Source organism: Centruroides sculpturatus, unplaced genomic scaffold (genome assembly GCF_000671375.1).
Source record: "Centruroides sculpturatus isolate CEXI.00-Female unplaced genomic scaffold, Cexi_2.0 scaffold81, whole genome shotgun sequence".
Classification (NCBI taxonomy): Eukaryota; Metazoa; Arthropoda; class Arachnida; order Scorpiones; family Buthidae; genus Centruroides; species Centruroides sculpturatus.
In genome coordinates, this window is record NW_019384371.1 from 234,279 (window position 1) to 248,888 (window position 14,610).

General features: G+C 28.9%; 1 protein-coding gene across 1 annotated transcript in view; it reads right to left on the reverse strand.

The window, feature by feature from the left end:
* Positions 1–11,676, reverse strand: part of LOC111614806 (glutamate--cysteine ligase catalytic subunit-like) — a 43,423-nt gene extending 31,747 nt beyond the window's left edge. Inside the window, exon 1 of the mRNA XM_023356175.1 lies at positions 11,444–11,676. Within this exon, the coding sequence (XP_023211943.1) occupies positions 11,444–11,593 (150 nt within the window). The 5' untranslated portion in view covers positions 11,594–11,676. The remainder of the gene's footprint in view (positions 1–11,443) is intronic.
* Between the last annotated feature and the right edge of the window lie 2,934 nt (positions 11,677–14,610).

Consider the following 14,610-nt stretch of genomic DNA (forward strand, 5'->3'; position numbering starts at 1 on the left):
AGTTTTATGTAATATGATAAGGATATTAGAAAAAAGAAATTTGATGTAACCATCAAATTTCCATTTTATTAATATAATTACACAGTTGCTAAAATCCCTCCTGGTGGTAACATGTTTCGCATTTTGAGGCAGACAGGAGCCTCTTAGAATTTAAGAAAAGGTTGAATCCAGTGTAGCCCTTATCAAAGTATATTATTCAATACAAAAATGGAAAGTAAGATGAATTAAGAAGACAATTTCTTAAATATGCTTAAAGATATATAATAAATAAATAGATCAAAATACATTATAATCCNTATTAAACGACTACCCCAGTAAATTATTAAAAAAATGGATATTGGAATTTACAAAAAATAGATTTATGGTTAAAAATAAAAAAGATATATATATTATGTCATTCCCTTCTATTAAAGGTGTAGTATATGAAAAATATAAAAATATTTTTTTTAAACTATGGAATAGTGTTAGCAGCTGAGTTAAAAAAAAAAAAGTTAAAAATAATAAAAAAGAAAATCAACAAATAATCTAGGTCAGATGACAATAGTAGTAACAAAATCAGTCCACCACTCTTGGGAATACAGATTCAAGTCTAGATTAAATTTCAAATTGAACTCGCTCTCTCTCACCAACTAGCCAAACCCATGACATGCATAGAAAATTGAATAATTTTCATATTTCTTGAATCTTAATATATATGTACAGTATGGAAAAACTTACTTTGAATTATTTCAATTAAAAGTTTGAATTATAATTCCTTATTTTTAATGAATTAAATACTTTAAAAGTCATGTATTATGAAAGATTTATATAAATTCTTGACAAGTGACTTGCAAATATATTTTTTTCTAACATAACTAATACAAAAATATGAGTTGACATTTTTAATGATAAATTACATATTTAAAATGTTTGCTTGTCCTTTAAAATCACTTCAACTTTTAAACTAAACTTATATGTCCCATATTTATCTATACGTAATGCTTTTATGACATTAACAGTTGTTTTGCAATAAGCTGAAACAAACAATAATTTCATCCATGTCTCGGGAGTTTACAGAATGTGTAGCTTTCTCTGAGTTTTGTAATCAAAATATGAAAAAATGTACCAGCTTCAAATTATACAAATTTATGTCAAAGAAACTCAAAATTATTTTTTTTTAAATAATAGTTAAAATACAAATTAAGGGAAACAACAAGTTTGAATTAGGCAATAACCAAAAATTTGACAAATTTTATTTGATGTATAGAATATGCAAGTTTAAAAACATGAATTTAAATATGAACTTACATGATTTTAAATTTTGAAGATATAGAACGCCATACAATAAAAAAAATTCAGCTTTAGTGTCACTAAGATTTAATTTTGTTTATACATTTTTGAATTTACTTTAATATTTTTTGTTGATCTTAGAAAGCATTTGTAAAATTTAAGACAAAAATTTTTTATGAAATTTCATTTTCGTTCATTCCAAATAGGTTCATAAAATATTTGGAACAAATTTTTTCAAATTGTAACTAGTAAAAATGATCCCACTGATAGTATCAGCATTTATTTTTAAATTATGGAAAGCTGTCAAATAAAATTTTGCCAATTTTTTTAAAAATTTGCCTTAATATTCTTTGTATTTAAAAAATTTTAAAACTATATTATACTCTCACAAAAATAAATTATATTTAAATACTATTTATTTAAAAAAAAACACCAATTCACAAAAAATTCTTTTGTGAATTTATAATTTTGTACACAACACAACATTAATTCTAATGTATTCAAGTTGTTCTTGAAAACATATTTAATGGTTCTCAGAACTAACATTCAGATCTACAACTTAAGTTATAAATAATGAATAAATTAAAATTAAGGAAAATGAAAGAAGGTCAATACAATTAAAATTCTATACAAGACATTCTTCTTGTTTTTCCCCAGTATTTAACATCCTTCAATACTGTATTCTTCAAATTTGATTTTAATAATAAACTAGTTTCAAAAACTATTTTTTTAAATCAATCTCTCATCAACAAATACATTTTTATTTTAAAAATTTGAAAAATCTGATAAATTAGCATTAAAATGTTATGTTTTATTAGTAAGAATGAAAAAACAGGAAAATCTTTTTTGTGTTTATTTTAATTTAAAAACAGAAATGTCTTAATTAAAAGTTTTTAATGTTCAAGAAAATAAAAAATCACAAAATACAAACATTTCACTTTTTGGCAAAGATAAAATATCTTTCTCTGGCAAACAGAACTAGAGAATTAAAAAAATGGCAGAATAAAACAATGTTACATAACAGATTTGATTTAAAAATAAAAAATTATACACAAAATATCACTTGCTGCATATATTATTCTTATTTGATGTTTAAAACTAACATAAAAATATGAAATACCAATTGTCACTATTAAAATAATAATAAGAAAATTGTTCTAAGTTAGAGAGATCCAATGTTATGGGAATGACAAAAAGGTTCTAACACATTATTAGCTCAGTCAAATGTCCAGTGTGCTGGTTGTTCTCCTGATGTTCAGTTATGCAGCATAACAACAAAATACTTACCATTTAAGTTAACATTAAACAGTACAGCAGTCAAAAATTTTTAACTGGTATGTACTATTTTACATTTATTGTTAATTTGTTACATTACTTTCTTGAAGATGGGTCAGGGAAATCTGAAAGCACTTATAAAAAGAAAGTAAAAAGATTATTGTCTAAACAAGAACATAAAAACATGACCAATTCATACAAGGTATTCCAATCACTACATAAACTGATTATTAATCAGATATGGTCTAAATAAGCAAGCCATTTGTAAGTTAATTGATAAATTCTGAATAAAATGAGTTCACATTAATGAGACTTTACTATTTCTAGGGGTCCTACTCAAATTTAAGTTAATTTCCATGACTTTCCCTGACCAACTTTATACAAATTCCCTTACTCCCACATCCTTTACAGTACAACACATTGGCAAAATAAAATAGCCTTTGACTTACTATGCACATATGTTTAGTATCTCCAACATTTTAGTTATTTTTTTATAATTAAGAGTTATATATATTTTTTATAATTGCAGAATTATTAAAATTGAAAATAAAATTATTATTAAAATTCTGTTATTAATCCATAAAAAAATCTACATGCCTTTGAAAAAAATTCAATTACATTTTATTATTTATTAACAAATTCTATATGATCTACGTACAAAAGTATATATTAAATTTATCTCTCAAAAAAACTTCCTGAACTTTTAATAAATAAATAGAAAAAGATAATGTTGACAGACAGTGATATATGTTATTTATATTGCAAATAAATTATTTTTACATAACACCTTTAAACATTTATTGCTGTATAGTTAATCTGATAAAAATGTTTTCAACTGCCTTCTTCAGTTAATCCAATATTAAAAAGAACATTAAAATAGAATGTACGAAATACAAATTAAATCAAAATCAAATATAAAAACACGCTTGTGCAGGACGAACAAAAGAATTGCACCTGCAGATAATCCAAAATAAGATAAATAACAATAAGCCAAAAATAGAGCCACCCATGCAGAAACATGTCGACTACCTGGTATTAACTTGCATTATTATAAAAAGACTTTCATGCCATGGATAATCCATCTGCATCTGTATGATTAATGCACCCTGTGTTTATGTGAGCCTTGTGTATCTCTATCTTTTCAAGATGCTTCACTGCTTGCTTGGAGTTTGTAGCTCTAATGATTGTGGCTTGATCTAATATATGCTGACCTCTTGCTGTTTGGCGAATGCCACAAGCACAGTACTATCTATGTTTTTACTCAGAGTATTTGTGTTCTCCGAGTCTTTGTTTTAATTGCTGCATAACTGCTCCAACGTAGACAAGCTCGGAGTTAAAGCGATGATCTTTTATAGCAAGAGTGTCCAACCCGCAGCCGGCCCAATAAACTTGTAAACAAAACCAACAAATTGTTTTGTTTGTTTATTTGTTTCTATGGCATAAACTCAAAAAAAGTTTCACAAAGCCATAAATCTTTTATACATAATTTATTTTTGAGTGAAAAGGAAATACTTTCAAATACTTGACAAAGGAATACTAGATAAAGCTGAAGTTGTGACTCAAAGGATTATAGACCCAAATTTGAGAAAAGGAGAGAAAGGCCAAAAGATAAAAAGTAGTGAGAAAGGTTAAATAGACCTTCTGTTATTCAAATATTGACCCTTAATTTTCCAACCTTCCTCACTACTTTTTATCTTTTGTTTTTTCTCTCCTTTTCTCAAATTTGGATCTATAATTCTTTGACTTCCAACTCCAGCATTATTTAGTATTCTTTCCAGCATTGCAAGATTTGGCTACTTTGCGCCAAATTTGGCTACCCTTTTTTTAGTTTGGCGTAAAAATTATCATTTTGTGCATTGGCTAACTTTCTAGGCTACATATTATTTATAATATTAGTCGAATAAAAAATGCACTTTTAAAATGGTGTTTCATCGTTTTTTATTAATTAGAGACCCAAATAAAACAAATATTTGTGTTTTTCAAGTAAATTTTTGTCTGTCTCCTTTATAATAGATGAATTTATTTATTTCTAAGTAAAACTTGGAAGTCTGTAGAAGTAATTTTTAAAATATCATTTTTCGTGATAAAGTTTTAATACTTATTACTATAATCTAGACATGTTAATCCTTAAATATATAAGTATATTTAAATCCTTAAATATACAAGTATATTTAAATCCTTAAATATACAAGTATACAAATATATATACAAATATATACAAATCCTTAAATATACGAGTATATTTAAGGATTGGGTCACAAATATATTATATATACTTGTGGTCCAAAACTCCATGACTTCTTCCAATGTGGCCCAGAGGAACAAAAAGGTTGGACATCTGTTTTATAGGGTATAGAATACACCCCTGTCAAAGAATTTTGCTTTTCCTTTCTCTTGTCATTCCTTAACAATCTATAGATCTTTGGATTATGCCGATATACTACTCTTAGATTATTACTGTTGGTAACTCTCCTAATCATTTTGTTTCAGAAAGGGAAATAATTAAGTACTACTCTTCTAACATGATTCATTTTGGAAAGCTGCCGATTCTGATTCTGAACCTTGTAATGAGCTTGTAAAAAATTTTAGACTTAACAGACAAAAATTCAACATGGCGTCACAGGCAACAAAAAAAATTTCAACATCGAATAGGTTAATGTGCCTAGGATTGATAGAATTCTTCAGGATAATAATGGGCTGAAAAACTGGTTTGTGATAAATCCCTGTCCAGATTTCTCCCTCTTTGCACGTGATGGCTCTAGGAAATTAACATTATTCTCACTTCCTCGGTCCAAACATAATGTTAAACCATACAGGTTACTGCTGACCATGTTTATAAAATGTTGTACGTTATTATCATTTCTCCACATCACAAAATCATCATCCACATATCTGGAGTATAAAACGATTTCGTTTTGAAAAATGGACAGGATACTGTTTTCCAGTTGCTGCAATACCAATTCACATAGGACAGCTGACATTGGGCTGGTCATTGGCACCTCTCTTCCTTGTAGTCATGTCTTTCCTTCAAAATCGAGAAATGTATAACAAACTAAGTCGGCCAGCTCTAAAATGTGCATGTGGTATCTCCCTGCGTTTTTGATATTAATAAAAAGAAAGTCCCTTAACACACAAAAACACGGCAGTAATTTTATTGAATGGTATAATGCTTTGTAATCCATTACGGTCATATATTCCTTATCTTTAAGAGACATGCTCTTCAGTTTCTTGACCAACTGTATCAAGTTTTTAAGGGAAAAGGGATATTGCTGCATCCCAGAACATATAAACTTGACTAGTTGTTTTTCAATCCAGAAAGTAGACGAATTGCATTTTTCTATAACTGGTTGTATCAGGAAGTCTGGTTTATGCATCTTGCCATAAGAAAAAATTCTGAGTGTTCTTGGAGCTTGAATGGTTGTGCTGATTAGGAGAGTTGCCAACAAATAAAAGATCATCGCTTTAACTCTGACCTTGTTTACGTTGGAGCAACTTTGCAGCAATTAAAACAAAGACTCAGAACACAAATACTCTGAGTAAGAACAGATAGTACTGTGCTCACAGCATTCGCCAAACAGCAAGAGGTCAGCATATATTGGGATCAAGCCGCAATCATTAGAGCTACAAACTCAAAGCAAGCAGTGAAGAATCTTGAAAAGATAGATACAAGACTCACATAAACACGAGGTGCATTAATCATACAGATGCAGATGGATTATCCATGGCATGGAAGTTTTTTTTTTAATAATAACGCAAGTTAATACCAGGTAGTCGACATGTTTCTGCATGGGCAGCTCTATTTTCGATTTATTGTTATTTATCTTATTTTGGATAATCCGCAGGCGCAATTCGTTCATCATGCACAAGCGCGTTTTTTATATTTGATTTAATTTGTATTTCGTACATTCTATTTTAACATGTTCTTTTTAATATTGGATTAACTGAAGAAGGCAGTTGAAAATGTTTTTATTAGATTAAACATTTATTGCTGGATAGTTAAAGGTGTTATTTATATTGCTTAATCTATTTCCAGTAAGAATCTCTCTAATTTATTTGCATTAGGTTTGTTTCCTTGAATTCAAAGGTTTTGTTCTCTGAACAATTCTGCTTGAAGTAGACAGTTAAATACTGTTTCAAGTACTCACAAAATAAATTATTTTTATGTAATGCTGACAGACACTGGTATATATTATCTTTTTCTATTAATATTTGACATGTATTAGCTATTTAAAACTTTATTACTAAGTATAAATAAATCTAAAACTGCAGTTTAAATTTTTAAAATTTAAACTTATTTAATTTTAGATTTATATCTTAAATTAATTGTTTTTATAATTTAATTTCATTGGTAATAAACTAAGCAATTAACAATCCAATAATTATATATTTTTTTATATGCAAAACTGCATCTTGCTTTCCATTATTTTAATGAAACCACTGTGGAGTCTCCGACAAACAAGGGTTTCACGATTTTAACAATGATAAGACAAGTTATTTAATTAACGCAAGTGCTTTCTACAGTTTAAAACATTTTTTTCTATTATTTTCTAGTTTTTATAGCAGGCAATAAAATTTTTGCAAAAGGATTACTTTAATAAAATTACAAAATAAGATAGATTTAATAGCTACAGTAGTATGTATGTATGTAAAATTTATATTGTTCCTGACATTCATATAGTATTCATTTCATTGCTAACCAAATAAATTATTATGAATTTTAAAACAGAATGAATGAATTTCTGAAAAAGCAAATTTATCAGTAAGAACTAGTTTAAAAGAAGGGAAGAAATACTTTACATAGAACTAAAGCAAACAAATTAATTTCACATAAATTTTGTATAAGCAGAAATATATATAACTTAAAAAAATATTAAATTAAATATAATCAATATATCATTATATCCTATGTAGAGGCAACTGTAAATAGCCACTGTAAACATCTGTAAACTGTAAACATCCAGCAAAATTATGCAATTCAATCCATGGTTATGACATTTTAAAATTAAAAAAACAAAACAAAAGGAAATTTAAGTATTTTTTCTAAAATTAAAAAATTGTGAAATTCAGGTAAATAATATTTGAAGAATCACCTAGCTGGCAATATTATATCAATATAGGTTAATCAAACAATGATTGTATAAGAATTACATATATTACATTTAAATTTTCTAAATTCCTAACTAAAGTGGCAGCTGATGGAAATGAAAAAACTGAATAGTAAAAAAAAAAGGACATGATTCAATATATATGTTTCTTGTAAAACAAGCAATTAAACTTAAAATTTTATTCATTCAGGTTTAAATAAAGAATATGCATATATATCCTCATCTGATCCTCAAATGCAATATATCAGTATATTTTTTAAACATGAATGTTCAAGCCTATTGATTATAGTTTTAAGTTGGGATTACTAACCAACTACTTCAGAACATGACCAGTTTAAAACAAAAATTTCTCTCTCTTATATATTTAATATAAAATGAATAATTCTATATCATTCATTTTATATTTCAACTTAAATGAAACTGTAAAATTTAATTACTTTACATCTAATCTGATAGGTTTGATCTAATAAATTTAAGTTTAATTTTTCACCTAAAACAGATTTTTTACACAGGTGACAATACCATCTACCAAAACACCACTAAAAGCTATTCACTGCTGCTAGAAATGCTGCAGGTGAAATTATCCGCACAAAAAAAATTCTTAAATAAAACAATTCCTATTTACAGGGGAGGCTATGATAATCTATATTTATCAGCACATTTTCCTCAGTAGATGCAAAGCCCAAAAATCCCCAGATGGAAAGAAAACAAAGATGTCTAAGATCTGCCAGTTCCAATTTTAACTTTGAAATTTAATTGGATATTTTTCTGTGTTTTTTAAAGGAATGTTTTTAAACTTGACGGACAAGTAGTCTACAAAGAAAGGTCAGGTCATCAATTGTTTGTATTCTGGAACACAAGTGAATAAATGGTGGTTACCAATTTTGGATGGACTACGTCTTCCAATTAATTTTAGTAAAATTGCCATCTGACAAAATTCTACAATCCCATTTATTTAAATTATATTTACATTAAAATCAAATGGTTTATTTTTACATGATAATTGTCATTAAATTGTGTGAATTATATCAAAAAGTGTGTATTGTTCTTTGAACAGTTGTGCCAAGTGATTGAAACTCATGAGTTGCTCATCCACTATATAAAACTTTATAGGTATAAATTTTAGGCAGTTGGAGTTTCTCTTCACAAGAGCCACTCATCATTGAAATATTTTGCACAATCCTAAGTGTCCTTTAATACAGTCATAAACTGGCAACCTTATCTAAATATCAAAGATATACAGAAATAATGGTTTCTCAAAAAGAAAAACTCAATTTTATTAATTTTCCATCATTTCCACAAAAATAAATCTGAAATCAATTATACCATTAATTTATATCAAATTACATAGTACATAAATTTTATTCTAGTTTTAAATGAACAATTATTGTATTGATTAAAAAAAAAACAGTTAAAAAAATTTGAAAAATTTTTCTAAGAAAAATTGTTCTGTATTTGCTAGGCAATAGTAAAAAAGCAAATATAGAATATTGTCAGTCATAAATGTAATTAAACTTTCATAATGAAATACCAATTTTAATTGCTTGTCAATCAAACAACTTTCAAAAACATTTCTGCATACAGTTTCATGTAAAAATTCATTATGTCACATTAAATGTTTCCATTCAAATGAACAATCATCATCACATAGTATATTTACAATTCATAGAGATAATCTCGAAAGCTGAATGAATATTTGCTAATTAACAGATGTTAAAGTTTTGTAATTGAATAAAATCCTATGTTAAATCACTTATTTCAATATACAGTAGAGTATCGATTATCCGACCACCCAATGAACTGTCTTAATCGTCTTAACTGTGTTAACCGACCGTTCTAGTCGGCAAATTTCAAATGTCCGCTAGTGATGCGGCACTACAATATTTGGCCATGTCTTGGCTACTTTAATATTATTTTTGTTAAATTTTTGCATGTTTTAGCTGGCAACACGGCTCGACTATTAAAGGGCGGCCAGTATTTAAACAAGACTTAATTTTCTAATTATGAGTGGTTGTTTGTTTTGTGAGCAATAAAATAATTTAAAAATAATTTTTAACGATACGGTAGCGACGATTATTATTATTTTTAAAAAATTTGTTATGCTTAACATCGATGAAAATTCAATGCGAAGTTGGTTAATAGCGATATACTAATATGCTAATTACATGGGATATACTAATATACTATACTAATAATGTATTTTATTCATTTTTTCGGTTATCTGATTTTTCAGTTATCTGACCAACCTGAGTCCCCAATTGAGTTGGATAATCGATGCTCTACTGTACTTCATAATTGAAAATATATTTTGTTATTGTTAAAATCATATCACTTTTGGTACGAAAATTTAATGAGAAAAATCAATATTTTAGTTTCTGGATTTTATTAAAAATCTAATATTCTTATTTGTTTTGACAACAACTGCTATGTTAAATTAATGGTAAAACAATATTCCAAAATTGTTAGCTCTGATAAAATATGTAATAGAATTATATTAAAAAATTTGGGTTTACATTAAAGTTGAATAGCTTATTCACAAATGTCTATTTTGAAATATGATATAATTATTTTCTTTAAAGACAATTTTTTTCATTTGCAAAACAACCAAGAATCATCAATCCCACCTATTTATCCAATAAAGTTTTTTATTCAATCAATATTAATAATTGCATTAACTTAAATATAGCAAACAATATTCAGAACTATTCCTAACCTGTCAGCTGTTTAACTGTAAAAACAACATTGTTGCTCTTATTAATTTATTATTATTTAATTAAGAATTTGATATGAAATGTTTACTTTTATATCTATATATGTACGTACAGTATATAGCTTTAACAGTTAATAAAAAAAATCAAAAAATTTTTGATTATTATTCTTATTAGTCAAAAATTTTTCATGTGATAAACAATCGGCAACCACCCAGGTACCAGAACACCAACTTTTCCGTCTCCCCGGTCCAATTAATACACTGCCGCGTAACGTACGCAACAATTTTAATATATATTTCTGTAATGCTTAAATAAATTTGTTTCTAAGATAAAAAGATAGATGAAGAAACAGTAATTTTTTAAATAAAACTAGCTCCAACATCATCTATTTATTCATTTAAAGAAGCAATTTTAAAAAAAATTCAGAATCCTTGAAAAGAGGGGGAAAGGTCGAATTTTAAGGTTTCTTTTGGAGTCTGTCGAAAAAAAAAAAAAGCCATAACAATTCCAGATTTTAAATCAATTTCTGGATGTTAAACATTCTCTTATCTTAACATTGGTAAAAAGTTTATTTCGAAATAAATAAAAATTTATTAGAAACCGTAAACCCAATTACAGCATAGAAAAATTAACGATAACACTGAAAGTTAAAAACCGTGCAATTCGTTCGGATTTCAAATTATAGTATGTATGACATCACAAAAAAAAATTAATTAATTTTTTTCAGATTATTGCACTAGATTGCATCATAATGGTATAATTGCATGCAATAAAATCTGTAACATTCAAATTTACATCCTGTAACTCATTTATCATTTCTCAATATTGAAGATCGTTTACGACGTTAATTAAATACCTAAAATGTAGAAAAATGTAAGAATTATTATTTTAATTAATTAAAAAAACATAAATTCTCCTTGGTTTTGAAATGTATAGACAATAAATGAATTGTTTTGGTTATGTAATTATATTTTGAATTGAATATTTATCGATTTGTCGCACTTGGCAACGAAAAACCAAATTAAAAACATTATAAACGATCGAAATGATGCAGAAAATAATCGAGAGAAGAAATTTACTTACTTCATCGCCCCATTTCAAGCAATCCCATTGTCCGTCTTTGAATTTATGATATAAATGAATGAACTGTTGTACGCCGTGTTGTCTTACGTGGTCGGCCCACTTTTTCGTCTCTTCCCAACTCAGAGGTGCTCCTTCCGATAAAAGACCCATCGTCCGACTGAAAAACTTAACTCTTCTTTTTCAAACGCGACCAAACATACCGTATTTTATACGCTTGCGCTACCACTACGGCGCCCCCTCTCGCTTATAATTGCATCGTCGATAAATTGTGGAAATCGTTTCGATTTTGTTTTCGTGCTTTAAATGTTGCTCGTTGTAATTTAAAATTATTTATTTATTTATTTATTTTTGAATTAAAATATTTTATCTTGCCAACTTTACTAATCCTAAGGTTTTGATGGCCGGATGACCGAGCGATCAAGGTGGCAGCCTACCGCTCTGGTGGACACGGGATCGAATAATCCCAAATAATTTTTCGGGGGGTGATTCGATCGGATATGTCGACCCCCGTTCCTCACCACCCGGCCGCCCCATTGTGGGCCTGGCCGAACCCAATAAGAGGCCCTCTTAGTGCCTACAAGGCGGAGAGTTAAAAAAATCTTAAGACTATTTTTCATGCCCGTAGTTTCGATGACGCCCACAATAGGCACGTTGCCTAGTAAAGCGGCGTTAATACCAGGTTAATTTTTAATTAATGCAGCTGCATAATCAAACCAATGACGTATTCCGTTTCTAATGAGACAAGCTATATTAAAGCCGCTTTACCAGGCAACGCGTTTTTTGCCCTGCGGTTAGAGTAAAGACCAAAAGCAGGCTGATATATGTTATGGGACAAGTGACTAATAGGTTGTTATTTGCGATGCCCAGCCTATAATAATGTCTAAAATTGCACGATTAATATTTATATTTTTTACGTAAAAGAATTACTTAAAAGCATGAAATTTATTTATTTATTTATTTTTTAGTCTTTTTTACTTTAAAAAATGCCCGCTTTTTATCCTTCCCCAAGAATAGTCCTAGTTTTTTAGTACAATACTAAAAAAATTTGGTTAATAAATGATTTTATTTAAAAAAAAAACATATTCAGAATCTTTTGCAAAATATACTCTCTCAATAAATTTATTAAAACTATCTTAAAATTCTTAAAAAATAATATAAATAAATTTTATATTAAATAATTAAAAAATTAGTAAATGTTAACCATCACACTGGCTTACTTTATAACACTAAAACTCCATAAATGAGTGGTCAGTTTCCATTGTTGAATACCCATATTAATGGCATAGAAGTCAAGAGAGAAAACTCATCATTAAAGAGAAATCGATATCTTAAACTGATAGAAATGGATAAGAATTCAAAACATAAAAATGATTTTTAAAGCAAAACTCTCCCAATATTTAGAACAATGAAAGTTAAAACTAAATAAATAACTATAAAATTCGTAACTATAATAAAATTTTGGATACTGTGAGAGGACAATTTTATTTGCCGATTCCATCTTGCAAAACTGCGAGTGATGAAAAAATGTACAATTTTTGCTGAAATCCTCACATTCCACTTGCTTATCTGCTAGTTGGGAATCTGACAAAAGAGTTGTAATGATATCGGCATAAATATCACTACCACCACAAGATCCCAGATTGGATGCAATTCACTCTTCTGTCAGGTTACAGGCATAATAAATGGATGCGTTCAATAGACTCAACAGTTATAACTGCGCAAAGGTGCTTCAATCCGCACTACAGCTGTTGCATAGCAATGTGGATCTGCTGAACGATGACTGACGTGGCCTATTCGTTGGAACAGGAAATTGATGGTCTCTTTCACGGGCGGAGCCATCACTGATCATTGCGGCTAGAGAAATACTGTGATGACAAAACACCAAACACTACAGTAACGTTGTTCCGTTCCGGAACAATGCTACTGTAGTGGATGTTCAATAGAAAAATATTCAAAAGCATCAGAACCACTCAGTCTGCTGAACACAGTCATTGTCTAACCAAAAATCCACAGATTCTGAATTTAAGCGAATTCATCTCTTTAAAAACTCTCTAAAAAGAATCGCATCTCTTTAAAAACAGACAATCTAAAGCCGAATCCAACAATCGTATATTACAAAAAAAATAACTAAAATAACGACAAAGACACTTAAAAATGCACACGCTAATGCAACTCTTGCCAACTTTGCCTATCGAACGGTCGGAAACAGTTATTACTAGAACGAAACTTGTAGCCTTCAACCATATTATCTAGTAATCTTGCCAGTCTCATTAGGAAATTAATGTCGAATGATAAGGGGTGGACTTACTACAAGTACAGTATATACCAATCGAATCACCTGAGATTTCTGAAATCGTATCCTGATTCGAACCAGAATTCCTGATGACGCCTTTATTACTTCGATATCCTGCTATCTTATTTTGACAACACTTTTGGAATGAAGGGCGTGCAAGGGACTTCTGACACCGTTTATAGAAGAAAGTTTATTCTTCATACATTTTAACACGGTCTGAGCAAATGCAATGAAATTTTTGAGGAACCATCCTCTCATCTAGGTAGTCAATATTTAACTATACTATTTTGGTCGAATTAACTATCCCTCCCCACAACAGGACCTCCTTTCTATCTGACCAACGGGATGGCCACATTCGAATAGGAAAACTTCTTAATACAAAGTTACAAGTGTGAGCCTCCGGAAAAGTCTCGGAACCTCACACGTTAATATTTTAAAATATGATTTTTATTTCCATAATAGGAAAAATTAATAATAGTAATACTGTAATAATAATGAAAAAAAAACAACCTTCTCTCAGAAATAAAACAAAGGTCAACTATCTCTGTTTGGGATCGAATTAAATGTCGATTTTGACTCATCCTAAGTTGGGATCATCTTACACTTAGTAACGAGTGACGACCATTTAGAAAGTGAGGATGAGGAAAGGTCATCAATCGGAATGAACGATCAGGAACAGAAAATACTGAAAACTCCGAATTTCAAGGTCAAGGGAGCTTCTCTCCCCGAATTCTCATAGTGCAAGATCTTACAGTCCAAGATGAGGTGGAGAATGCCACTATCTGGACTGACCTCACCTCCTCTAGACTGATCATCATCCCCGGGGCAAAAGAGAAAGCTGAAGGACCCTTCTATCAGAATTCTCTCTTTAAAA